Genomic DNA, 25136 nt, shown 5'->3' with positions numbered 1-25136 from the left:
AAATGAGGGAGAAAGACCAGCAGAAAATAATCTCATCTTTCATGCAGAAATAAGTCAGAAGGTCAGTTTGGGGGAGGGGAAGAAATGATAATATGTTTGACTTTGGATATGTTGAGTTGGAATTATCTTGCAGTAATCCTGTCATAGCCCATGCCTCCAAAAGAATATAAGGAGGAACTGGTTCTTTTTTTTCCCCCTTTAGTTCCCCACCCCCGCAGTGGCTAACATAGGGGGAACCTCAGAAATGTTTATTGAATGGTTGAACTGAACGGGAGGTGAAGGCATTTGGACATTCAGGACTGGAGGTTTAGAGCAAAGGTCAGGGGCTAGAGATTTGGATTAGATTGAAATTGGTTAAAACGAGTTAAACCCCCATGGAAAGCCTCTAGACCAAAGACCAAGGGTGGCAGTAGCCAGGGGTCAAAGGAGAGGGTACCAAGTTACCATGGTAGCTTCACTTCTTGTCAGTGATTAGAAAGCTTTGGCAGGCCAATCAGATCAGTGAAGGTACCAGGTCTGGTCCGCTTAGCTCCAGAGCTTCCTGATCCCAGAGCAGCAGCAGCAGCAGCTTCAGCATCTCCAAGGTCCTCCGGGGCCAGCTTCCCTCCCAGAAAGGCTGGCACACGCCCCTCCCAGGAAGTGATTAGTGAGATTAATAGACTGCTCCAGAGCAGCAGTCCCTCCCGAGCAGAAAGTGAAACGCTCCCCTGTCCCTGGTCTCTAGTGGTGGCAAAGCCGAGCCAAGGTCTTCCGTTTTGTAATGGGCTTTGGGGTTGGTTTTTCAATACTCCTCCTCCCCACCCCCAGCCTTACTCTTCAGTTTACCGAGGCTGTGGGGTGGCAAGGACTTCTCCAGAAGGGAGGAAGCCTTGGGAATGGCTCTGGAGGTGTGATGTCCTCTCCCAGGTGGGCTAGAAAAGGGGAGAGGGGGGGAGGGAGGTGCCCCCCCCCATAGGCTTCTAGAAGTTCGGAGCTGACTTTCCTCCAGGGGAGGGACTCAGTCTCGGGGAGAGATGTGCCGGGTGAAGCCCGGCCCCGGCCCAGAAACCTCCCGAACCAGCTCCAGCCCCCGGGCCCGGGCAGCTCGAGGCCGAAGCTGCCCGGGATTGACACGGAGGGAGGCAGGGCCCGTCCTCCCCGCGCGGAGAAGGCACTCCCCTCCCGCGTGGGGCCCGAGGGAAAGTGGGATGGGCGTCCAGGCCAGGCCGGAGAATTCTTGGAATCAGGGGACCCCCCGCGGGGGGAGGGGCGGGGGCGGGGCGGAGCCGGCCGGACAGTGCGCGCCCCTCCCCCCGAGCTGACCAGCCTTCCCGGGGGGCGGAGGGGGAGCCGGGGGAGGGGGCTTCGGAGCCGGCGGCCGGCCCAGGGAGCCCAGCCACCATCACGGCCGCGTTCTTCTGGCAGCGGGGGCGGGCGCTGCCCCGGCTTCCCTCCCCCTGGCCCCCGGCCCCCGGCCCGCGGCCCCTGCCTCCGGCTCGTGATGTCACAGTCCCGCCCGGCCCGAGCGTTCCCGGCCCGGCTCCCAGTGGTCCGGCTCGGGGGGAGCGGGCTGGCGCGTCCTGGACTTCTCCCGGCTCCTCCTCTCCCACTCCCACTCCCTCGCCGGCCCCCCCCACCAGGGCTAGCGTTCGCTCTCCCGGCTCCGAGGGGGTGGGGCTGCTGGGAATGGCTGTTCGCCCTTCTCCTCCTCTGCCCGGCTCCCTATTTCACCTGAAGAGGCAGAGATCTTGCCCACAGTGCACATGGGGCATGGAGGAGAAGACAGCGGCGCCGTCGGGGGCCAGCGGGGCCGGCCGGGAGCTGCCGGGCCCCCGGAGGACATCCGCGGTCCAGTACTTCAATACTGCGGTGGACCCGAACCACATCCTCCCCGGAGCCCTCCGGCTCATCCAGGAGCTGCGGCCGCACTGGAAGCCCGAGCAAGTTAAGACCAAGGTAAGCGGGCCCGGGGCGCCGCGGCCGGGGCGGCACAGCCGAGCCCGGGGGGCGGGGGGCAGCGAGTCCCCCCTCCAGACCCCTTTCTTCCGCGCCTCCCCCTCCCCCCTTCCCAGGCCGGCCCGGGGAGGGAGAAGCAACACGTTTCTGGGGATGAGGAGGCTGAAGAAGGGACTGGAGGCTGCCGGGGAGAGGAGGCGGGGAGGCTGCTGCATGTGTGGCGGAGCTACTGGAGGGCTTCTCTGCAGGAGGCATGGGCTGGGAGAAGGGGGATTTTTTTATTTGATGTCGGGGCCCGGGAATACAGGGTTCACTCCATCTTCAGTGGATGGGCCGATCTCCCTCTCTCTCTCTGTGTCTCTCTCCCTCTCTCCCTCCTCTCTCTCTCTCTCTCTCTCTCTCTCTCTCTCTCTCACACACACACACACACACACACACACCACGCCCCCTCTTGCTTGTTCCTGCCATGCTCTGTAGGAGAGGGTTCCACTGCCTGAGAATGCCAACCTTGCTCGATCATATCATGTGTCTGGCATATAGACCGGATGCAGGGGGCTAACTTTTTCTGGGAACCCCAACCCCACAGTCTTTTCCATCTAAAGACCCGTAGTCTTTTGGGGGGGTCTTGCCTTGTTTTAGCTGGGTACTCTCAGAAACCAGTAGTAGAAATTCCTAGCTATACTCCCCTAGGTGAGAGACACAGCCTCCCTAAGATTAGATTGGCTTCACCAATCTCCTGACTTGTAGACAAAGTCACATACAAGGAGGGGAGTGGAAGGTGAAGGGAGGAGCCATCCATAACCCCCAATAGCGCATACTAAGTAGAACCACACAGATTCTCCAGAAAAAGCCATCACCTGTGTGAACACACCCCATTCCACCTCAGGGCCTTATCATTGAGAGGAGAACATCCAGTCTTCCCCAAGAGGAATGTTAAAGGCTGAGTCCCTCTGATTTGTTTCATAAGCCTGGCAGGACACTCTGTACCAGTGGTTGTGTTAGAACCTCGACCAAAGAGTGGAAGGTGGGGAGTAGAGTCAGTCACAGCCCCCAACAGAGCATAAAATGCCTCCTACCCAAGCAGAAATAGGCTATGGCATCTTTGCCCCAGGAAAGGGCATCATGTATACCTCAGGATCTGCTTGTAGAGAGGACTACGTCTGGTCTTTCCCCAAAGTAATGTTATAACCTAAGTCCTTCTGACTTGTTTCATAGGATTACAGGAGACTATGTTCCAATGGTCATGTTGACCAAGGAGTGGAAGCTGCTATGAAGGTCCAGTGTGGACTGTGGACAGTGACCTTCCAGAGTGGGGAAGACCTCTGTGTGTGCCCAGATATTTGATATGTTGCAGGGAGGACTCCTTTAGAGGAAACAGGCAGCATTCATGTAGTAGAAAGAGCCCTGTCCTCAGAATTAGGAGACCCAGTTGGTTTCTTCTAGTCCCAACTTCGCTATTCACTATATAGGTCAATAATGGTGGCTCTGAACCTCAGTTTCCTTTTCTGCAAAATGAGTAAAATGCCTTGATCTCTTAGGTTTTTTTTCCTAACTCTAAATATTATTCAACGAAGTACCTAAATTCTGGGCTGTTCAGTGTACCTTTACTTCCCTCTTTACAATCTTGGTGAGATCAGTCCCTTTGATCCTTCTGAACAACCTTGGGAATAATTGCCTTCTCTCCACCCAAGACAACCTACAGGTGTCTCATTGGTATTCTGATGGCATTGCTCCCTTCCTCAAACAACCAGCTAAGTAAAGAGTAATCATAGTATTCTGCAGCTCTTTAAGGTTGACCCTGAAATTTCCTCCAACAACCCTGTGATGGTTAGTAGCTAAAACAAGAGTTAATAGCTAGTACAAATATTATTTGATCCATTTTATAGGTGAAGAAAGTGACCCCCCCCCAGGTTAAGATCATAAAGTCAGTGTTGGGATTCGAACACAAAACTACTTTGTCCAAGATTAGCATTCTTTTAGCTCTGTCTAAAGGGGTTCCTGCTTTACTCCTTCTACCAATCCTGTTTGTCTTTGACCTAACTTGAAGGGAAAAACATTCAATTGGGGATAAAGGAGAAGAATAAGGGCCTAATCTCTAAGAACTCAGAATTACTCTTAATCCCAAGGCCCAAGCTATGTGTAGAACCAAACAGCAATGAGGTTAAAGTGGTCATTCTGCCTATGTTATAGACCCAGTCATAGCCACCTGCCCAGCTGAAGCATTGGGAGAAAAAGCAAAGTGACATGGATTGGGTTGGGAAAGAATGGAGACAGCATAGGTGGGAAGGAAATATCCAAAGGATTTTTTGGTACATCTGGTAGAATTATAATGATTATTCTCCACAAAAGTCCTCTTCTGATGCCTCATCATCAGATGAGACCTGAAGGTGACTCTGGGATCTTAAAGGCTATGAAAATAGGAAACAAGCTCTGGCAGGTCCTCTTAAGCTGAGAAGGCTTCCAAGTATGAGCACCATCATGGATTGTATATTGTCTGAGGGTTGTTCCCACTATACTAAGGAAGTCTCAATGGGAAAAAAAGGTTGGTCACCAGGGGATGGATCATTTTGGCCACTCCACTGGATGGATCATTTGGCCACTGAATCTCAAAAAAGCAAATTTAGGGAGGGGATGCAAGATTTATCAAACAGAAGGAATACCCATACTGACCAAATCCTGGATTTTTTGGAAAATTTTTACCTTCAGTGTCAATGTAAATTCAATTTCCATTAGCATATAAATGAACAGGGACCCCATAGAACTCTTGCATGGGGATGATGGGACTGGGAAATCTAGCAGCCTTTCTCTTCCCATCCTGTTCAGCTCCCCTCCCCCCTTTCGTTCATTGTATAGCGCTTCACTGATGGGATCACCAACAAGCTGGTGGCCTGCTTTGTGGAAGATGACATGAGGGATGCAGTGCTGGTCCGCATCTATGGGGAGCGGACAGAGCTTCTGGTGGATCGGGAGAATGAGGTCAGGAACTTCCAGCTCCTTCGGGCCCATGGCTGTGCACCCAAACTCTATTGTACTTTCCAAAATGGTTTGTGCTATGAGTTTCTCCCAGGCATGGCTTTGGGGCCCGAGCATATCCTCGAACCCGGGCTCTTCAGGTGAGGTGGGAGAGGTTGGGAACAATTTGTGTCGGTGGTGGGGAACCACAGGGCTCTGAGATTGTATACTTGAGTGCTTTAACTGGCCAACAGGACAGGTTCAGAGATATGGAGGAGGGGACAGGAGAATGAGGTAGAAATTGACAGAAGAATTCTAGATTTATTTTTTTTTTAGGTTTTTGCAAGGCAATGGGGTTAAGTGACTTGCCCAAGATCACATAGCTAGGTAATTATTAAGTGTGTCTGGGGTCAGATTTGAACTCAGGTCCTCCTGACTCCAGAGCCAGTGCTCTATTCTCTGTGCCACCTAGCTGCCCCAGAACCCTAGATTCTTGAGTGTATTTTGCTTGAACCTGTACAAAGGGTCAGGAGTTCAAGGAAAGGAAGGCTGCATCTCAGCTTCAACCTCTAGACTTACTCATATCCTAGAAATGACTTCAACATTTTCTTTAAGCAAATATTTTATTAAGCTCCTACCATGTGCTAATCAGTATAATCAAATCCATGGAGTACTTAGGGTTTCTCTCCCCCTCTGTCCCTCTTGCCACTAACCCAGATATATATATATACAGAAATTGGAACCCAGCCCAAGACTGTTATTCATTCCACCTGGGCTCTCCCGGTGAAGGATGATACAACTCCTTCCAAACTGGTTTCCCTCTGGATCCCTGGCCCTGGGGGTTCTGGGAGCTGGGCTTTCCTCAATAAAACCCAGGTGGCTATACTTAATTATTCTGAGCCCAGCTGTGAATTACTACTGGACCAGGGGTCTCTTAGCAAGAGAGCTTGGAGATACATACTCTTAAGCAAGCTCCTTCCCATTATTCCATTGAACCCAATACTAAAGAAAGATCAAGCTGAAAAAAGGTAACAAACCTCAAGTTCTCCCAAATGTATACCCAGTTGACCCTCATCCAAAGAGTTGGTGAAAAAGGAGTATACTAAGTTAAGCCATTGGGCAGTATAGTCCAGTGGTTTTAAAATCTGGGTTCTAATTCCAGTTTTGTAGCTTAATCGTAATTATTTCCACCATGTCAAGTCCCTCCTTCCACTCTTTTGCCCCCTCTATGAGACTGAGCAACCCTTTTCCCTCGCTAGACCTGTTACCTTAGTAAATAAAGGTGTTAATTTCTAAGCTACATTCAGTCTCTAAATTTTGACAATTTTGCTCCTAGATCCATTGAGGGATAGGTTCTGGGGCAACAAAATCTAGACAATCTGAGAGCTGGTCTTGGGGTATTTTGTGTAAGGGAAGAGGTGGGAACAAATCAAAGCTTCTGCTGGTTCCAAGCAGAGTCTTCTATGTTCTGTTTCTCCTTCATCTCAACCAACTTAAAGTGATGCATGCATCATATGAGCATCCTCTGCATACATGTGCAAGTCATTCTCAGTCAATCAAATGAGTGAACTTCTCTACCCTTTCCTTTGGAGAGAATACCTCTGTGAGCTCAGAGGGGACCCCAGATCATGGGGCCCTGGAAATTTGCAAATGCATGCAAAGAATTTCTTTTAGAAAAACACCCACAAGGGAGCCAGTGAAAGTTGCTTTCAAAAAAAAAAAGAAAGAAATTTGCTTTCACCTCTTCAGCCCCACCTGTGCCTTAAATTTGAGGGCTAAGATCCCACAGGCAGATGAGATCAGGGAGCGTAATTAGTTCATTCATGAAGCTGGCCCTCATTCATGCCCCAGTCCTGTTCAGGGTAGATGGTAGAGAGCTGGGGGAGCCCTTTTCTTGCCTCCCACCCAACTCTGAGAGAAACTCAGACATTGCAGAAACCTGCCACTCCCACCCCAACCTGGGAAGGCAAATGCTGTCTATCATCCCTGATGGGAGAGATTAGAGTTGTCAGAAAGACTAGAGAAGGGATTTGGGTTAGCTAGCAGGAAGAACTTTCCTCTTTGAGAGAGGCAGAAATTGGTACCAGGATGGGCAGGTCAGTGCTAGTCAGGCCCAACTGGGCCTCCTCCTCCTCCCAGCCCCTGTTCCCCAGAGACACCTGCCTGGGGCAGGGTGGATCCACCTCCTGCCTAGAGGCAGGAGAGGAGGATGAGCCCAAGAAGTGGCAGTCACCTGGGAAGCCCCCTTTCTGAGCCCACCCAGGCTTTCCAGCTCCAAAAATGCTGAGTGTAGATGTGCCGCTCATTGCTATTCCAGACAAGACCTCTATTGATATTCAAGGAAACGCTCTGTGTAGAATCTTCCTCTGGGAAGGGAGATGGGAAAGAGCTGTGTGTGTGTTTTCAGGTCTGTTCCCCTGGCCCCGTGGGAGCGAAGCCCTGGCCTAGCTTTTCCTTCTCAACCTCTGAAGCTGGCCTTGATCTCTCCAGCCCTCCCTGGCCAGCCCTCCCACCCCGACCTTTTCCACTGGAGAGGAGATGGGGTGGGGGAGGGGGCAGTGGGGGGCACCCAGGGTTGCCCCTTTGCCTCTGGGGGGCACTGTCAGCCCTGCCTCTTCCCAGAGCCAGGCCCAGTGGGGGAGGGGTGGGCAAGAGAACAACATGGTAACAAGGTTTCAAACAGCAAATGTCTTTGTTGTGCTCAGCCCGTGATTATTATCCAAGCAACAGGCAAAGGCAGAGAAGCGCAATGTTGGAGGCTTGAGGGGTGGGGGTAGGAGGGGGCGGAATCATAGAGGAGGGTGGGCCCCGGAGCTGCAGAGGCTCACGGTGGTACCCGGAGGGATCCCCGGGGCCCAGGGTGGGAAAGCTTTCCAACCCACTCCCCTCCCGCACTTCCCTGCTCAGTTTTCCCTTCTTCCGCTGTTCTCTCTCCCAGGACCTTGGATCGAGTCCATAATAAGAGCTCAAAATAAGAACGTGGGCTTGTTGTGTGTCCTTGGCGCCCTGATGCCAACATCAACTCCCCTTGGCCGAAGAGAGGCCGCCTTGGGCCTACCTCCCTGCCTTGACTAGGCTGATATGAGACGGGCACTTCCTGCCTAATAACCCTCCCTTGGATTGAAGCATCCTAACCCTGAGGAGGCTGGGCAAGTCCCCTCCTCAGCCTCTTGGTTCCCCCCCGCCCCCGCCACTTACTGATGTTCTATTCTCAGGACAGAGTCATGTCTATGTAGTGTCTATAAAGCACAACTCATATTTACATATGTTACCTCATTGAATCCTCAGGATAAGCCCATGGGCAAATATGTGGCTGTCATTATAATGTACAGATGAGGGGGTGGCTAGGTGGCCCCAGTGGATAAAGCACCGTCCATGGAGTCAGGAGTGCTTGGGTTCAAATCTGGTCTCAGACACTTAATAATTACCTAGCTGTGTGGCCTTGGACAAGCCACTTAACCCCATTTGCCTTACAAAAAAAAAAACCTAAGAAAAATAATGTACAGATGAGGAACTAAGATTCAAACCCAGGGCTTGTGAGGTTTGAGTCCTGACCACCTATGACTATTATCACTATTTTACAGATGAGGAAACTGAGACCCAGAGAGATGAAGTGACAAAGGAGACCCATAGCTATTAAATATGTGACCTGGGACTTGGATGAAGCATTTCTTTTACTGTGCCATGATAATAATAATAATAAGTATTTACTATGTAACAGGAACTATGGCTAAGGGCTTTACAAATATTATCTCATTTGATTTTCACGACAATCCTGAGAGAGGTAGGTGCTATTCCATTTTACAAATTAGGAGAATAAAGGACTTGCCTACTAGCAAGTGTCTGAGGCTGGATTTGAACTCAGATCTTCCTGCCTCCCAGGCCTGGTGATCTGTTCATTGCACTACCCACCTGACTGCTATGACTGGCACTGGGCAAGTAAGTCATTTTGCCTTGTTAAAATTAATTTTCCCCGTATGTAAAATGGCATTAATGATGATTAAACCACCAACTTGCCAGGGTTGTTATGAAAAACAAACTTTATAAACCTTAAGATAACATATAAGAAATTTAAACTCTGTTTTTATGAGTCCAAATCCAGTGGTTTTCTGGTGAACCATTCTGGCTGCCATGGATCCATGTGAGGTGGGGGGGGGGGGGGGAGGGATGATGAAGGGCTGAGTAGAAAAGAGCAACTTAAAAAAAAGGGAAAAAAAGACTGCCTTGAAGGTCAGGACCTTTGAAATTATTCAATCCAAACCCTTCATTTTGTAACTGAAAAAATTAAGACCCCTAAAGGGCACTCAATTTGCCATTAGATTGTGCATCTAAAGAATCTTTTCTTTCCTGGACCCAGCTTTGGAAATGGAATGGGATCCTGAAGCATGAAGGTTCCATTTTATTCTTCTGTCATAAAAGTTCAGGGTTCTTGTGCCTAGATAGCAAAGGATGAGCCTTCCTAACCCTTTTTCCTTTTTTGCCTTAGGGAGCAGTGGGGGTGTAATGGGGAAGAGTGACTTGGGGGGTACCAGAGTGTGAATGACCTCCCTGGTGATCCGCATATTTGTGCTTTACCCATAGACTGATCGCCCGGGAAATGGCGAAAATCCACGCCATCCATGCCAACGGCTGTCTGCCCAAACCTGGCTTGTGGCCCAAAATGTACAGCTATTTTACTCTTGTCAAGAATTCTTTCAACGCCAGGTAAAAAAAGGAACTGCTGTCAGGAACCCCTGACCTATCCCACCCATGCTAGGTCTGGCTTAGATTCCTCACCCTGAATGGACTTGGGAAAATTTAGAGCCTAAAGCCCAAGAGAAAGACATCCCAGGACTATAGATCCAGAGCTGGCAGGGATCTGAGGCCCCGAGAGGTTAAGTGATTTGCCTTAGGTCACAGAGGTAGGTAGCAAAGCCTGACTTTGATTTATGGCTATTTTCCAGGGAATTCAGAGGCTGTTTGCTTATCTTTTGATAGGAGTGAACTGGTTGAAGAGACTAAGTTCATGTCATGTTCTTGACTGACTGACAGCTTAATCTTTTTGTGATTTCTAGAACACTTTTTTCCTTTTCCAAGGTCTTTCACCACTGTCTGGTGAAATGCCATTTGGCCTCTTGCCTTCTGAGCAAAATTGAAAAGGTCAAGGAAAGGGATCTTCTTTTTTTTACCTAAGAAGAAATAAAGACTGAATTTGGTCACACACAGAGTCAGTGATTGAACCCAGGACTTCTGATGGAATTTTCCCTCCACTGATCTCCTGGATCAGATCCTGTAATACTAGAGTAGGGATGAAACAGGATTGAGATCTTAAAACCAGCAAGTCTGTTCCCTTCCCTTTAGAATTTGTATATCTGAACAGGCTGATAAGCTGATAAGCCATCCCATCTCCTGGCTCTAGACCATTTCAGACAGATAACTAATTTTTTTCTCCTTTCCCCTCTCTAGGGAAGGAAGTGCCACTATCCATCTGCTATATCTCACCCCCTCATGAGAATTCTTCTGCTTTTTAAATCCTCCCCTAATTTTCCCTAATCTGTAATTCTCAGGCTCCTACTAATCCCCCCATCCTTGTTCTCTTCATCCCTGTCTCTCTACCACATGCAGAGAAAGGATGAAAAGACCTCCCTTTTCCTCCAAGACAATAGCCTCCTCCTTTGTCTCTTCCTACATTTACATAGTTCTTTCCTTATAACAACTCTGAATTAGGTAGTACAAATGTTATTTCCATTTTACAGATCAGCAAACAGAGGGCCAAAGAGATGGGATATCTTGATAGCCTAGTGATGGAGAATGAATTCTGAACTAGTTCTCTCAAGTGAATCTACCTAGATCCAGTTACCTTCCATAGCTCCCTGTCTAGTCAATGTGAACTCAGGCTCTTTGACCCAAGGGACAAGGGAGAGATGGAGGACAAAGGATCATGCAGGTTGGAGAAAGAAACATTAATTCCCATTCCCACTGTGACTTTCTCCCAGCCTTCAACCAAGAGTGACTTTATCTAGATCATCCCACTTAATCATTAACAAACGCTTATTTAGGGACATTTAGCATTGGGTGGCCTTGAAATGTCACTGATGGAACAATCCTTTGCCGCTCCTCTTGTCCTTGGATGTCTCCTATTTCAAATGCCTTTCATCCTGTTAATGGAGCATGGAGAGAGCCCTTTCCCCACCTCAATGACCAGAAAATAATAATAATAATAATAATAATAATAATAATAATAATAATAATAATAATAATAATGAATGATCAAGATAATGTTTACATATTTGCAAAGAGCTTTTATTCTTGGAAACATAGAATGTCAGTGTTGAGACAGAACTAGAAGATAATTTAGTGTATAATTTTAACCTCCCCCCCACCTTGAAATTTTAGAATGCAATCCAGAGAGGTTAAAATAAGGAGCTTGAATTTTATTCTGGATGCATTGAGGAACTCTTTGAGCAGGAGAGTTACCTGATCAAGGTGGTGATGTAGGAAGACTAATTTGGCCTTGGCATATAGGAGAGATTGGAAGGAATGAGAATCTCGAGGCAGGAAAACTAGCCAATATGCTATTCAATAGCTTAGAAGAAAACAGGTATCAAAGGTCTGAGTTCAGTTCAATTCAACAACATTAATTAAGTTTCTTCTATGATTAAAGCATCAAGCTGGATGCTCTGTGGGATATAGAGGTATAAAATGATATATGCCCCCCCCAAAATGTTAATGGGGGGGAAGGGACAAGGACACAAATAACTGATACAGAGGAGATCAAGACAAGGGCAAAAGGGAGGACCAGGCAGACAATCAGCGTGATTGAGTTAGAAAGGTGACAATGGATATGGGCAGGAAGGGACAGATTTGAGAAACATCTCAGAACTAGAATAAACAGTGTAGCTACTGGTTGATGGGTTTGGGAGGGTAAAGAGAAGGTGACTTGAATTTTTGAACCATGGTGACTGGGAAGAATAGTGATTCTGCTAATAAAAACTTAAGAATTCAGGGGAAGCATTCATCCTGGGAAGGTGGTAAAGTCTGGCTTTTGACAGGATGGATACTAGCAGGCATCAACTTATTCATTGGGCAGAATCCATCCACTGTAGAGACAGAGACCCCTCTCCTCTGCAGCTTTATGATTTGGAGATGCCTTCATTTCTCCCAGGGTTCCAAGGTGAGAACAAGTCTCATGACTTTGAGCTTCTCCTTGGAAAATCTTTAGCTCCTTGTGCAGGAGGAGTGCCAGAGCTTTATCACCTTTTGTAGTTTCTTTCTCTCCTCTTCTGCCTCTCTCACCCCTCCCCAGCTGCAAGAAAAGTATTACTTTTCTACTCAGTGTGTTATTGTGGTGATGATGGATGCTAAAGTTGCCAAACCTACAACCCTCAAATAGATGTGAGAAGGTCAAGATGGAAGATGGTAGTCACTTGAACCAATGTTTCCAAATGCTCACCAGAGAAGAGACAGGGCCAGCTCCTCCAGAGCTTCAGTTTCCCCTTTCCACCTTCCTTCCACCAAGTGTGAGTGTGTATATATTAATTTGGGGGGAGGGAGGTTTAGGTCCTGTGATCCCAAAGCGCTTCTATAGAACAAATATAATAAGTCTAATATTCTGTATTATAGAAGCCATGTGTGGAGGGCTCATGAAGTGACCTGGTCTTGATTCTTGGGCCAGTGACTTGGTTACTGGGGATGTGCCATCCTCAAGAAGTCATTGTACTCTGGAGGGAGTCCAGAAGATCAGGTCTCTAAATTCTCCCTCCCTTTCCTCTTGTGTTCAACTGTTATGAAAGATAAAACACAAATAAACAGATCTATGATTCAAAGAAAGTTCACATCTAGTCACACTCATCCAAGCCTCCTCCCCTTCACTGATTGGTTCACTTTGAACTTTACTGGAACTGGGCCAAATATTTGGTTTTACTCTGTATACAAACCTATGTGCTTTTCTAGGAGCCAGAGTCCAAACCATCCAACCCATTCAAATCCAACCCAATCTTGAACTAATCTTAGACAAACAAGGAATATTATAAATTAATCTGAAACTGACCCACTGTATGCATTAGACCCAAGGGAACCCAACTAACATCTTTATCCTTATATATCAAAAGTATTCAAGGATGGTTGTTTGGGTCTCTGTAAAATAAAAGAGTTAGATGATATCAAAGGTCCCCTTTAACTCTAACATGACTGAATATTCAATAAATTCAAATCAGTTTAATAAACATTAATGACCTATCTGCAAGGTACTGTGATAGGCACTGGGGATAAAAAGGATAAAACATTATAACCTTTGTCCTCAAGAAGCTTATTCTACTTGGAAGGAATATGGAAAAGTTCAGAAATGTATTTATGATTTAGGAAGGGAAATCCAAAATGTACTAGGAAAATTTGAGGTGAGAGAAAACACTTTTCATCTGGGAGGAAGATGGAAGGCTTCACGGAGGAGTTGGTAGCTAAACTGACCATTGAGAGAAAGAAAAAGAAGATATACTGAGACAGAGGCTTCTCTTTCCTCATGATTGGTCCATTTAGGATTAGTCTAGAAATGTATTTCTTTTGCACTGGCAGAAAACAGTGAATCATTATAGTTAAGCTAACCCTGCCTCTTAGATTTTTCTTCTTAGTGTCTTGAGAAATTCTTTCACTTTTCTAATTTTTTATTGTTGTTCTTGGCTTGGGTTTTGAAGACTTGACCTTTCCTTCCTAATTCTTTCTTAGCAGATATCATTACCTGTCCTTCACATAATATAAAACCTTAGATGTGTGGAACCCTTTATGATACCAAAAATATTTTCCTATTATCTCATTTGGTCCTCATAATAGCCCTATGAAGTAAGTAGGGGAGTCATTATTATTCCCATTTTACTGATCAGAAAACTGAGGCCCAGAAAAGTGAAGTGATTGAGCTGGTGACTTAAATTTAGGGATGGGAGTAGAGCTCAGGTCTCTTGGGTCTCAATTTAGTGCTATTTCCATCCATTATACTACACTCCTAATCCTCCCTCATACCTGACCTCACCTCCTATTGAATTAGCCTTTCCCAGAGCATACCCAGTTTGGAGGTCCTCGAGCAGGAAATGGCCTGGTTGAAGGAGCACCTTTCCCAGTTGGATTCTCCCATAGTATTTTGCCATAATGACCTGCTTTGCAAGAATATCATCTATAATGAAAAGAAAGGTGGGCAACTCCCTGTCCTGTTGTTTTTGGGGTGGGGAGGATCATTGAAAGGAGGTAGTGATGACTTGGTAACAGGGATCTTAGATAAGAATAGCCTAGCAAAGAAGTTGAAGATGAGAATCCAGCCTAGTGCTAGGATCATTTTTAGGAATGTCTTCTGTCTTGATGTCCTTCCATTCTATGTCTTCCTCTCCATTTTTCTTCCCTCTTCCCTTTCCCCTACCCCTTATTATCCTCCTTCTTTTTCCCTTTTCTCTCCCCTCCCCCATCATCTCTTATTCCCCATTCTATTGCCATTCTCTTTCTCTTCCTCTTCCACTCTCTTCCTCTACTCTTTCTCCCCCTTCTTCTGCTTCCTAGTCCACAGAGGATTTTAAGAATGTGAGTTGGACTAGACATCTCCTGAGGTTCCTTCTGATCCTGAAATACTCTAATTTCAAGTTCACTTGTCCATCCTCCTGCCTCCAAGCATATACTTCTAGAACTCTAGAGAAAGAATCCCCTCATTTATCTAATAAAAATCCTCCCCTTAAGGATAGAGATTACTTCTTAGTCATATTATGCTTTTTTAAAAGCAGGGAATGTTAGGGGCAACCAAATGTCAGAGGCAATCAAATCCAACCCTTTTATAGATGAGGAAAGTTGGGCACAGGGAAATCAGTCAAATTTCCAAGGTCACATGGGTAATAAGCACCAGGGGCAGGATTAGAACTCGGTTCCTCTGACTCTAGATCTCTTCAATGTGGAGGAAGGGACTTCTAATCTAGAGAGAAAGGGAGAAATGAAGCCCATGCTGGAGGTAGCCAATAGAGGGGAAGGGGAGCTAGAAGATTATAGAGCCTCTGTCCTCAAGAAGCCTATATAGTCTTCTTGGAAGGAAATGGTAAAAACTGATCCTGATCACTTTTCCTGTGTTGCTCATTTGCAGGTCATGTCAGATTCATAGACTATGAATATGCGGGCTACAATTACCAAGCCTTTGACATTGGCAATCACTTCAATGAGTTTGCAGGTAAGTAAGCAACCAACCAATAGAGTTTGTCAGAGCCCATACTAAGGGTAGATAAGGGCAGCTGCCTAGGGTGGAGCACTAAATGGGGGGCAATGAAGAGCACTTTTTCAGCACGACTATAAACATTTTATGCCATAAAATATATCTCTACAGCATTTAGGTCTTTTTTGTGCTAAATCAAGGTTATAGTAAAAGTTAAAAGTTAAAAGCTTCCTCTCACAAGGAGGGATGGAGATGCAAAGATTCCTTGTTCTAGAGCTATTGCCTTATCATTTCCCCCTTGTCCAGAGTCATACCCTCCATGCAGAACCCAACAATGTACATTTAGAGTCCTAGACACTCTTCCTCCCCATTGTCCTCTTACTGTCCTCGTGTCTCACCCAGGTCACAGGAACAGGGAGAGAAACAATGAGCTTTAAGTGAATTATTTCTGGGTTTTGGTCCAACTGGTTAAGAAGGCTTTCTGAAGGAGAAGACTGTCTCCTATGTGTGTGTAGGGGTGGGGAAGGCGGAGTCTAGGGAGGTGGGGATTTGTGCCTCATTCCTCATCATTTTGAGATAAGTCTACAGAACTGTGAACAAGATTAAATTGAATTGAGCCCCTGGAGACTTGGTCACTACCATTCTCATTCCTCAATTTGAGCACTCAGTACCATGAGATCTTGAGTATCAGGGAATCAGGGTCTGTTGGGGGTTGGTGCCAAAGGATGCCTCAGGATGCTACCTTTGTGGGAACTTGGAGACCAAGAGACCAGTTAGGTATCATCTTGAAATGACTTTAGACCTGACACTGAATGAGATCAGTCTAAAACTTGAATCTGACCAGGATCACCATCACGCCATTAGTCCTCTGGTGTTGGTGATGATGAGCCTTGAAAATTGACTTCATAGTTCTAAGTCTTGCTATTCTTACTCAGTTAGTTAATATGCATTTATTAAGCCTTTACTGTGTCCCAGGGAATGAGCTCTGGAAACACACAGAAAAGCAGAGACAGTCCCTACCTTCAAGGAAAGTACATTCTAATAGGGGAGTCAACATGCAAATAACCAAATACATGCAAGATATATAAGCTAGCAAGGGGAAGGTAATATGGGAGGGTATTTACCCTATCTTATTTTTCTTATTTGTATTTAATTTTTTAAATTTTTTTATCAAGTTCCAAATTCTTTCCCTCCAGCCCTTCCCTCACCTATTGAGAAGGCAAGCACTGTGATAGCCATTATATTTCTTACCCTAGCCTAATGACTGATAAACTTCCACCTCCTTCCTCTACCTCCCTAAGCAAAGAAGATTCCTCTACCTACCTTTCACCATTCTCCCATCCTTTGCTTTGAAATTTTTTATTTTATTTTTTCCAATTACATGTAAAAATAGTTTTCAACATCCATTTTTTTGTAACATTTTGAGATCCACATTTTTTCCCTCCCTTCCTTCTCTTCTCCCTTGCCATGATATAGGTTATATATCATCCTCTTAACCTTATCCACTTCAGCCCTATCCTTCCACTAGTTATAATTTCCTTTGAATGTTCATTAACTGCTAATAAACTCTTCTCCTTCTCCTTAGATCTCTTAGTGTCTTTACATCTACTTGGTATTGAAGAAGGCTCTGAATCCCTCTCCAGGAGTAGGTGTCCAATCCATCTCATCCCTTCACATAGTGGGCCAAGAGGAAGAGGCAGCAGTATACTTCTTACTACCACTTCCCAATTGTCCCTTGGCCACCATTACTCAGCAACCTCTCTTCCTTCAAGATTCATTCCATTTGTGTCTTAGCACCTTATATTCAGGAATTTGTTGTTGTCATCTCCCTGGCTCATTCCCCAATCAATCACCTAATCAGTCAGTCAAGAAGCTTTTATTAAGTAGTCACTATTCCATTGGTAGACGCTTGGAAATACAAAGTCCTTGCTCTCAGCAGACATTCTATCAGGAGACTTTTTCAAGCAGAAACACCTTCCCCCCCCAAAAAAAACCCCATATAATTTCCATTCTCAAGGAGATCAGTACTTGTCTTACAGTCTTTCTTTCCACTTTAATCCTTGCCCTTATATTTTGGAGGCTTCCCTATCTATACACAATGATGTTAATACCTGACATTCTAGTTCATCAATTTATTTAACTCCTTTGACTTATATCTTCATATCACTTCATCTTCCCTCTAAGATGATCAAATCTTGGATCTCACCATCACTCCAAACTATCCTACATCCATCATGGTGTATATACTGAAATTCCTTTTGGCTGATCATAATCTCCTATCCTTCTGTCTCTCCTAATTTCTCCCAGACCTATCCTTCACTCTCATTTTGATCCCTAATCCCTCCACTCTTCCTCTTATCCCATATCTCCATCTATTGTGACCTGAGTTGACCAGTTCAATTCTACTTTTGAATTCTTCCTCCACCATCCTATAAGCAATAACATCTTGAGAAATATACCATTTCCTTTCTCCTCTCTCTTGTCAGAGGACCTCACCACCTCTATTACCAAGAAAATTGAGGACATCTGCCATAAACTCCAGCTTTCCCCCTACTTTCCTTGTATATAATGCCCCATTCTTTCTTCCTTTGTGTTTGTCATTTAAGAAGAAGTATCTTTTCTCTTTTCCAAGATCAGTTACTTGTTCATCCAGTCAGTGCCATCTTTTTCCTGTTTCTATCAGGAGCTTCTACCTCTTCAGTCATCTCCTTTCTTTCTGTTATCTTCAATCTCTATTTATTGACTAATTCCTTCCATGCCAGCAAAATGCATTCCCAGGTCCAACCCATCCACCCCCACCAAAAAAATCCCCATATTTGACAGTAGATCCTCCACCCTCTGCTTCAAGACTCCCAATGATAGGAAACCCACTCCCTCCAGTGGCTGGCCATTCTAGTTTTTGGATAGCTCAGTTGGGAGTTTTTGTTTTTGTTTTAAATTTCTGACATTAAATGTAAATTTATTCCTTTGAAACTTCCTCCATTATTGGTCTTGGTTCTATTACCTAAGGTTATACAGAACAAACCTAATTTTTCTCTTACATGATAGTTTTTCAAATACTCAAAAGCTGTTAAATGTCTTCTTATCACAACTGCCCCTAGTCTTCTCTTTTCTAGATGAAGCTTCCTCAGTTCTCTCAATCAATCTACAAATGATATGGATTCAAGATTTTTCATCATTCTTGTTATCGTACTCAGCACACTCTTCAGTTTATCAATGTCCATATTAAATTGAAACATCCAGAGTTGAACATAATAAGGAGAAAAGAAGGGAATAAGAATTTATATAGTGCCTACTATGTACCAGATAGTGGTCTAAGAATTTTTTTTAAAACAAAAAAACAAAAATTGAACTTCATGACAACCCTTTGAGGTAGGAGCTTTTTAAATTTTTCCCACTGTACAATTGTGAAAACTGAGTCAAATAAAGGTTTAGTGACTTGCTCAGAAATTAGTACATATCCAAGGCTGGATTTGAATTCAGGTCTTCCTGATTTCAGCCCTGGAGTCTACCCACCATACTTCCAGCTATTCCATATATTAAGCCAGACATGATCTAAGTAAGACCTAGGGCAGCTAGATGACACAGTGGATGCAGTCCTGGAGTCAGGAGGTAAGGAGTTCAAATCCAGGCTCAGACACGTGACACTTACTGGCTGTGTGACCTTGGGCAAGTCACTTAACCTTGATTGCCTCATATTCAGGTCCATCTCCAATCATCCTGATTCATATCTGGCCACTGTACCCAGGTGGCTCTAGAGGAGAAAGTGAGGTTGGTGACTTAGCACAGCACCCCCTCACTCAAATCCAATTCATGTGCCTGTCATGACATCACCTCCCTGATGTCATGGTCTTCTTCAAAAACAAGCAAGACAGATATAGGATTCTTATCTCCCAATTCCGGAAAGCTATGCTTCTTCTATTATATACTCCATTAGTTGCTTTTTTTCCAACTTACATTTTATACTATTGACCCATTGATTTGAAATCTACCAAAACCTCAAATCCTTAAATTTCTTTTTTTTTTTTTTTTAGATTTTTGCAAGGCAAATGGGGTTAAGTGGCTTGCCCAAGGCCACACAGCTAGGTAATTATTAAGTATCTGAGACTGGATTTGAACCCAGGTACTCCTGACTCCAGGGCTGGTGCTTTATCCACTGCGCCACCTAGCCGCACCCCCCCTCAAATTTCTTAAAAAATAAACTGCTAACCATTTCTTCGCTTTACTTAGGAAATTGATTTTTTGAGCCTGTGTAAGTTTTTACATTTATTGACTTCCATCCTATAAGATTTAGCTCAATGAGCTATCCTGTAAACATTTTTTGAATTATTACTCTGTCTTCCACTTCCAACTACCCCTTCTGACTTTTTTGTCATTTGCAAAGGTGTATGTATCTGTGTCGTTTTCTAAGTTATTTTAAAATAGTACAGGGTCAAGTACAAGTTTCTGATTTATTATGTTATAGACTTTCTGCCAATCTGATTTGTACAGTTGTGTCCAAGTCTTTGTGACCCAATTTGGGGTTTTCTTGGCAAAGATATTTTAGTGATTTGACATTATCCTTTTCCTGCTCATTTTTCAGATGAGGAAACTAAGGTAAACAGGATGAAATGACTTGCCCAGGGTCACATAGCTGAGGCTGGATTTGAACTCAGGTCTTCCTGGCTCCAGACCAAATAGCTGCTTTAATGATTATCCTTTGCATAGTCATTCAACCAATTCAGCATCTGCCTGTCTGTATTATCTCCTAACCCATCTTTTCCATAAGAATAGTTATAAGATTCTTTTGATGATTTTCTAAAATCTAAATTCTAGGTTCATCATTCTCTAATATGCCAGCTTAGTGGCCCTTTGAAAAGAAGAAAATGAGACCAATCAATCAATAAACATTTATTAAGTTTACTGGGTATTGGGCACTGTTAAGTGCCAGATCAGTTTGATAGGACCTGTTCTTTCAGAATCCATGCCAGCCCTTTGTAATCACTGCTTCCTTTTCTAGACATTCATTAACCATCTCTTTAATGATTCCTTCTACGGTATCCCCAGGAATCAAAGCCATGTTCAGCAGCCAGTGTTGACCTCCTCCTTTCTTCTGTTCTCCACAATTTTCCAGATATAACTGGGAGTGACTCAGACCATCATATCAGACTATCACACCTACCACTGCTTTCAGTACCTGAAGATAGAGTTCACCTGGCCTAAACAGTTGGAATTCCTCCAGGATGCAATGTCCTCTCTTGTTCTATCTATTCACTTATCTCAATATCAACTATCTGTTGACCATATTTTTTTCTGTCCCTTTAGTCCAAAAGTCATTTTCCTTGACAGAGAAAACTGGCTTCAAGCAAGTCTCCTATCCCTTTCATTCTTCTCTTTCCCACTATGTTTTAAAAGCTTCTTCTTTATAATCCTTAGTTCACTTTAAGTTTTAGGACTTCTGGTGCTATTTTGGGGGGTGGGGAATCATGCCATGGTCCTGGTATTCATCTTCTGTTGCTTGCAGGAATTCTCTCCTCCCTTTGATTTCTAAACTCCTAGAATTCTATTTGTTGCCTCTATTTTTCTTACCTTCTGCTCCCTTCTCTATCTCAAGAATCTAGATGGTCCAGTGGATAGAGTTCAGGATCTAGAGCCAGGAAGACCTTGAGTTCAAATTTGACCTCAGCCACTTAGGAGTGTGACCCCTGGGACAGTCACTTCATCTTTGCCTCAATTTTCTCAGCTGCAAAATGGAGATCATAATAGTACCTACTTCCCACAGTTTTTGTGAGGATCATTTAATTTAATATTTGTAATGTGTAGAGCACATATAATGGACTCTTAATAGATGCTTCCTTAATCCTTTTCTTCTTCTTCTTCTTCCCTTTCTCCTTTTTCTTACTCTCCTTTCTTTTCCTTTCTTTCTCTTCTTCCCTCCTCTCCCCTTTCCTCCTTCTTCCATTTTCTTTCCCTCCACTTTTTCCCCTCCCCTTCCCATCTTCTCTCTCTCTCTCTCTCTCTCTCTCTCTCTCTCCCTCCCTCCCTCTCTTTCTTCCTCTACCTATTTAAAAATTATGTCTCAACTACTAAACTCAACGGTCTTTTCCTAGCCCTTCTGCTTCTTAACCTCTCTGAAGCTCTTGATACCATTGATCATCTCCTCCTCCTCCCTCTGCTTTGGGTGACATTCCTTTCTTTGGGTTTTCCCCTTACTTCTCTGAACTATTCTCAGTCTCTCTGACTGAGTCCCTTAAGTGTAGTTCTGGGACCCCTTCTCTTCTTTATCTAGGTTTTCTATGTTTGGGGTGTTCAGGGAGGACCAGTATCTTTGGTGTGAGGGCTTACTGAGCCCTTTTCAGGGCTGCTCATTCACCTTTGTTGTTCATCTGTCACCCAACTCTCATCTGTGGCTCCCAAGAAGCTGGTAAGACCATCTTGACTGATGGACTAAAACCAGATTAAAGGGAGGCAGCTAGGTGGTGCAGTGGATAGAGCACTGGCCTTGGAGTCAGGAGGACCTGAGTTTAAATCCAGCCTCACACAATAATTACCTAGTTGTGTGACCCTGGATAAGTCACTTAACTCCATTACCTTAAATAAACTTAAAAAAAAAACAGATTAAAGGTAACCCTTTAAGGTAATTGGTAAATTAGGGGGAGATGTCTACCCCAAACATGTGAAGACTTAACTGGTAGAATGGACAGATAAAGAATAATTTGTTCAATGGCCATGATGGCTGTTGAAGCAGGTCCTTAGTGCTTGGTGAGATATTAAAGATACCAAGGTCATCCAGTGCATTCCAGGTCATCACTAGTCATGTTGTCTTTTGACCTGCCATTGGACTTTCATGATTCTGGAGGAGAGAGTGAGGGTGACAACTTTGTGCAATTCTGCCTCACTTAAATCCAATTCATTTATAAGTCAAGACATTACTCTCAAAATGCCACTGCTCCTCTGATAGATTCTCTTTCTCTTTTAGTGTTGTCATCAGTTCTATGTTATCTGGTGCTAATCCCTTTTACTGAACTTCATGTCCATAGTACCAAGTGCTTTCTGGGTAGAATCTTTATCTGCATGTCCCATAAGTATCTCAAATTTAATATATCTAAAATGGACCTTGCTATCTTTCCCTCCTTTACCACCCCTTCTCCAAATTTTCCTGTTGATATTGAAAGCACCACCTATCCTTCATATTCCCCAGGTTCACTTCCTCACTTACCCATATCCCCTAATCCAGTCAGCTGCCACATTTGAACAAGTCTTCTTTGAGAATTGTCCCTTTCCACTCAGAGGGCTATGATTCTAGTTAATATACTCATCATCTTTCACTGAGACTGCTATAAGAGAATCTTCTTTTCATTTATTTAAAGCAATGGGATTAAGTGATTTGTCCAAGGCCACACAATTTTTAGGTGTCTGAGGCTGGATTTGAACTCAGGTCCTCTTGATTCTAGGGCTGGTGCTTTATCCACTGGGCCAACTAGCTGCTCTATAAGAATATCTTAACTGGTTAGTCTTCCTTCTTATACCCTTTCCTCTAATCTAACCACCAGATAGTTACCAAATTAATATTCTCAAGACAAGGTTTGACCTTGGGACTCGCCTGCTTAAAAATCTTCAGTAACTCCTTTTTGCCTCCTAAAAAGATAGATTGCTAAAGCCCTCAATGATATAGTTCCACCTGCCTTTATAGACAATACAGATGACCCCCTCACACAAAGTCTACATTCCAGTCAAACTGGCCACTAGCTGTTCAAAAAAATAAATATTCCACTTCCGACTCTTTGCCTTTGTTCAAACTGGCTTCTTTTATCCAGAATATATTCCTCTCCTTTGTCTTATCCCTTAAAAACCTTTCCTTCCTCGAGTTTTAACTCAGGTGTTACTAATTTATTGATTGCCCCAATTATTTCTCTATGTTCATGTTGTCCCCCCCCCCAATATGTTCTCTGGAGGCAGGGACTGTTTCTATTTTCTTATTTCTAGTACTTATATGCCTCCCAGATAATACCCATATAATAAATCTGTTGAATTCATTTGAAAGATTGGAATCTGGAGTCCAGACTGGAGGATTTAAGGGAAATGGAGGAGGATGAGGTTTTGTACAGGTCAGGGAGATAGCCAAGGCAAAAAAAAGGCAATGTGTAGAAGAAACAAATAGTAAGTTTTTTTTGGTCAAATTGGAGAATTGTTATTTTAGGAGTAAAGGACAGTGAAATGAAAATATAAGGTACCTGTGTGTAATAGTGCAGAGAGTCAAAGGACTGGGCTTCAAATCCCACCTCTTCTACCCACTACCTGTAGAATCTCTTCATTTTGCTGTGCCTCAGTTTCCTTAGCTGTAAAATTAGGGGGTTTAGAACAAGTGACCTTTGAGGTCCTTTTCAACTCTAGATATATGGTCCTATAATTCTAAGACTGCATCTTGAACATGTGAGATTTAGGTCCCCTTACCTATCTTTTAACATATGGAACCTCAGGGCCCTCATTTTGAACCCTTTCTAAATCTCTATGGCTCTACTTTTAAAAATAAAAGAAGACATAATAGTAGAGGAGAGGGGAAGGAAGAAAACTTTTGGGGTTCTTCCCTCAAAATGCCTCCCCAACATTGATCAGTTGCCCTAAGTGAAGAAAATGGATATCTTTTGGGCCAATTGACTATGTCTACTAGGGAGGCAGGATGTTATGCTGGAAAAAACCCTGGATATTCAAACAACTGGATTTATATTCCACCTTTGATGCTCAGTATTTGTGTGCCCTTTGACACATCCCTCCTCATCTGCAAGATACAAGGGATGGACTGGAGTCATCCTCTGAGGTCTCTTTCAGCTCTCCATTTGTGAGACTAGTAGAACCAAGCCAAGCCAAGGTAGAGTGTCTGATTTTCAGAGTTGGGCTAGGAGGCAAGAAGAGACAGTAGCTGAGGGACTTTATAGCTCTGACATTCTGAATCATAGGATACTCCAGAGGAATGGCCTGTATAAAGAAAAAGCTTGTCCAACCAATTCTATTCCTATAAGCTGATGGGACTGGCTACTAGCTTGACTCTTCTCTTTTCTTACTGAATCAATCCAGTCATGATACTGTGTGTGTGTGTGTGTGTGTGTGTGTGTGTGTGTTGAGGACAGGGAAGCAGCAATTACATCTGAGTAAATCCTGCCATTCCCTAGAGTCCAGTAAGCCATTTGCTCATCATCAATCACCTCAAAGACAGCTCACAAGGAAATAGGTCCAATACAGAAACCATAGACCCTCCCTTGCTTTCCTAGCTTAGTGGATACCAGCTGATCAGGTGGAGGAAGGAGCCTATGAAAGACTCAATGTTCAGCCTGGCACCAGCAGTGGCACCATGTCCTGCCAAGCACTCAGCTGCTATATAGAAAGTCTTGCCTGGGGTCAGAGAGGAAGGTTAATTCCTAAAGTATTTTAATTCCTTTTCTCATCCACTTTATGAGCAAAGTTCATTTGGAATTTCCCCAAAAAGACAAGTGGTTTGATTATGTCCTAATTCCAGCTTTGGCATGGAGGATGAGGGGGATATGGGTTCCCTTTCCTTTCCTTTCCTTTCCTTTGTGTCCCTAGCACTTAAATTACTGTCTTACAACTGCTTGATATTTTTTTGACTGACTATTGGCCCCAATATTTTGGCTGTATTAGACAACAGATAAAGAAAGGGACTCCCAATCCCTCTAATCCAATTATGTTGGATCCCCTGCATCACAGGAACCTAGATCTAGAACTCAAATGGACTTCAGAAGTCTAGTCTGACCTCTCATTTTACAAATGAAGACCCCAAAAGTAACTTATCTAAGGTTTGCCAGAGAAAGGGAGATAGGGAGAGCTAGGATTTGAACTTGGGTGAGGGAGGTCATATGAAGTATAATTATCCCCATTTTTCAGATGAAGGTAAAGCTGAGAAAGTTAAATTGATTTGCCCCAAACTACCCAGCTAAAAGGGTAAAATCAAGTCAGCATTTGATTTCAGTTCTTCTGCTTTTAAGTGGTCAATACTTTAAGAGTCAGTGGCCTTCTCTCACCTCCACCCCCCCCAAATGCCTTATTAGATAGATGATTGCATGAGCAGACAAAGCTGAAAATTCTATCTCCTAGTGGCCAA

The 25136-nt window shown here is 44.2% G+C and overlaps 1 protein-coding gene and 1 long non-coding RNA gene across 3 annotated transcripts in view; one reads left to right on the top strand and one right to left on the bottom strand.

The window, feature by feature from the left end:
- Positions 1 to 1445, bottom strand: part of LOC141513016 (uncharacterized) — a 72454-nt gene extending 71009 nt beyond the window's left edge. Inside the window, exon 1 of the long non-coding RNA XR_012475660.1 lies at positions 445 to 1445. This is a non-coding gene — a long non-coding RNA (uncharacterized LOC141513016). The remainder of the gene's footprint in view (positions 1 to 444) is intronic.
- The window catches only part of ETNK2 (ethanolamine kinase 2), a 28689-nt gene continuing 4686 nt past the window's right edge, over positions 1134 to 25136 (top strand). The window contains exons 1-5 of one of the 2 annotated variants that reach the window (XM_074222433.1): positions 1134 to 1935; positions 4789 to 5048; positions 9469 to 9591; positions 13904 to 14046; positions 14975 to 15058. In XM_074222433.1, the coding sequence (XP_074078534.1) occupies positions 1666 to 1935; positions 4789 to 5048; positions 9469 to 9591; positions 13904 to 14046; positions 14975 to 15058 (880 nt within the window). In that variant the 5' untranslated portion in view covers positions 1134 to 1665. Of the gene's footprint in view, positions 1936 to 4788; positions 5049 to 8472; positions 8827 to 9468; positions 9592 to 13903; positions 14047 to 14974; positions 15059 to 25136 lie in introns of those variants that run through there. The other variant, XM_074222434.1, reaches the window with a different exon arrangement.

Source organism: Macrotis lagotis, chromosome 2, assembly GCF_037893015.1.
Source record: "Macrotis lagotis isolate mMagLag1 chromosome 2, bilby.v1.9.chrom.fasta, whole genome shotgun sequence".
Taxonomy (NCBI): Eukaryota; Metazoa; Chordata; class Mammalia; order Peramelemorphia; family Peramelidae; genus Macrotis; species Macrotis lagotis.
The sequence above is the reverse complement of the archived record's forward strand: the minus strand, read 5'-3'. Positions and strand labels throughout refer to the sequence as shown.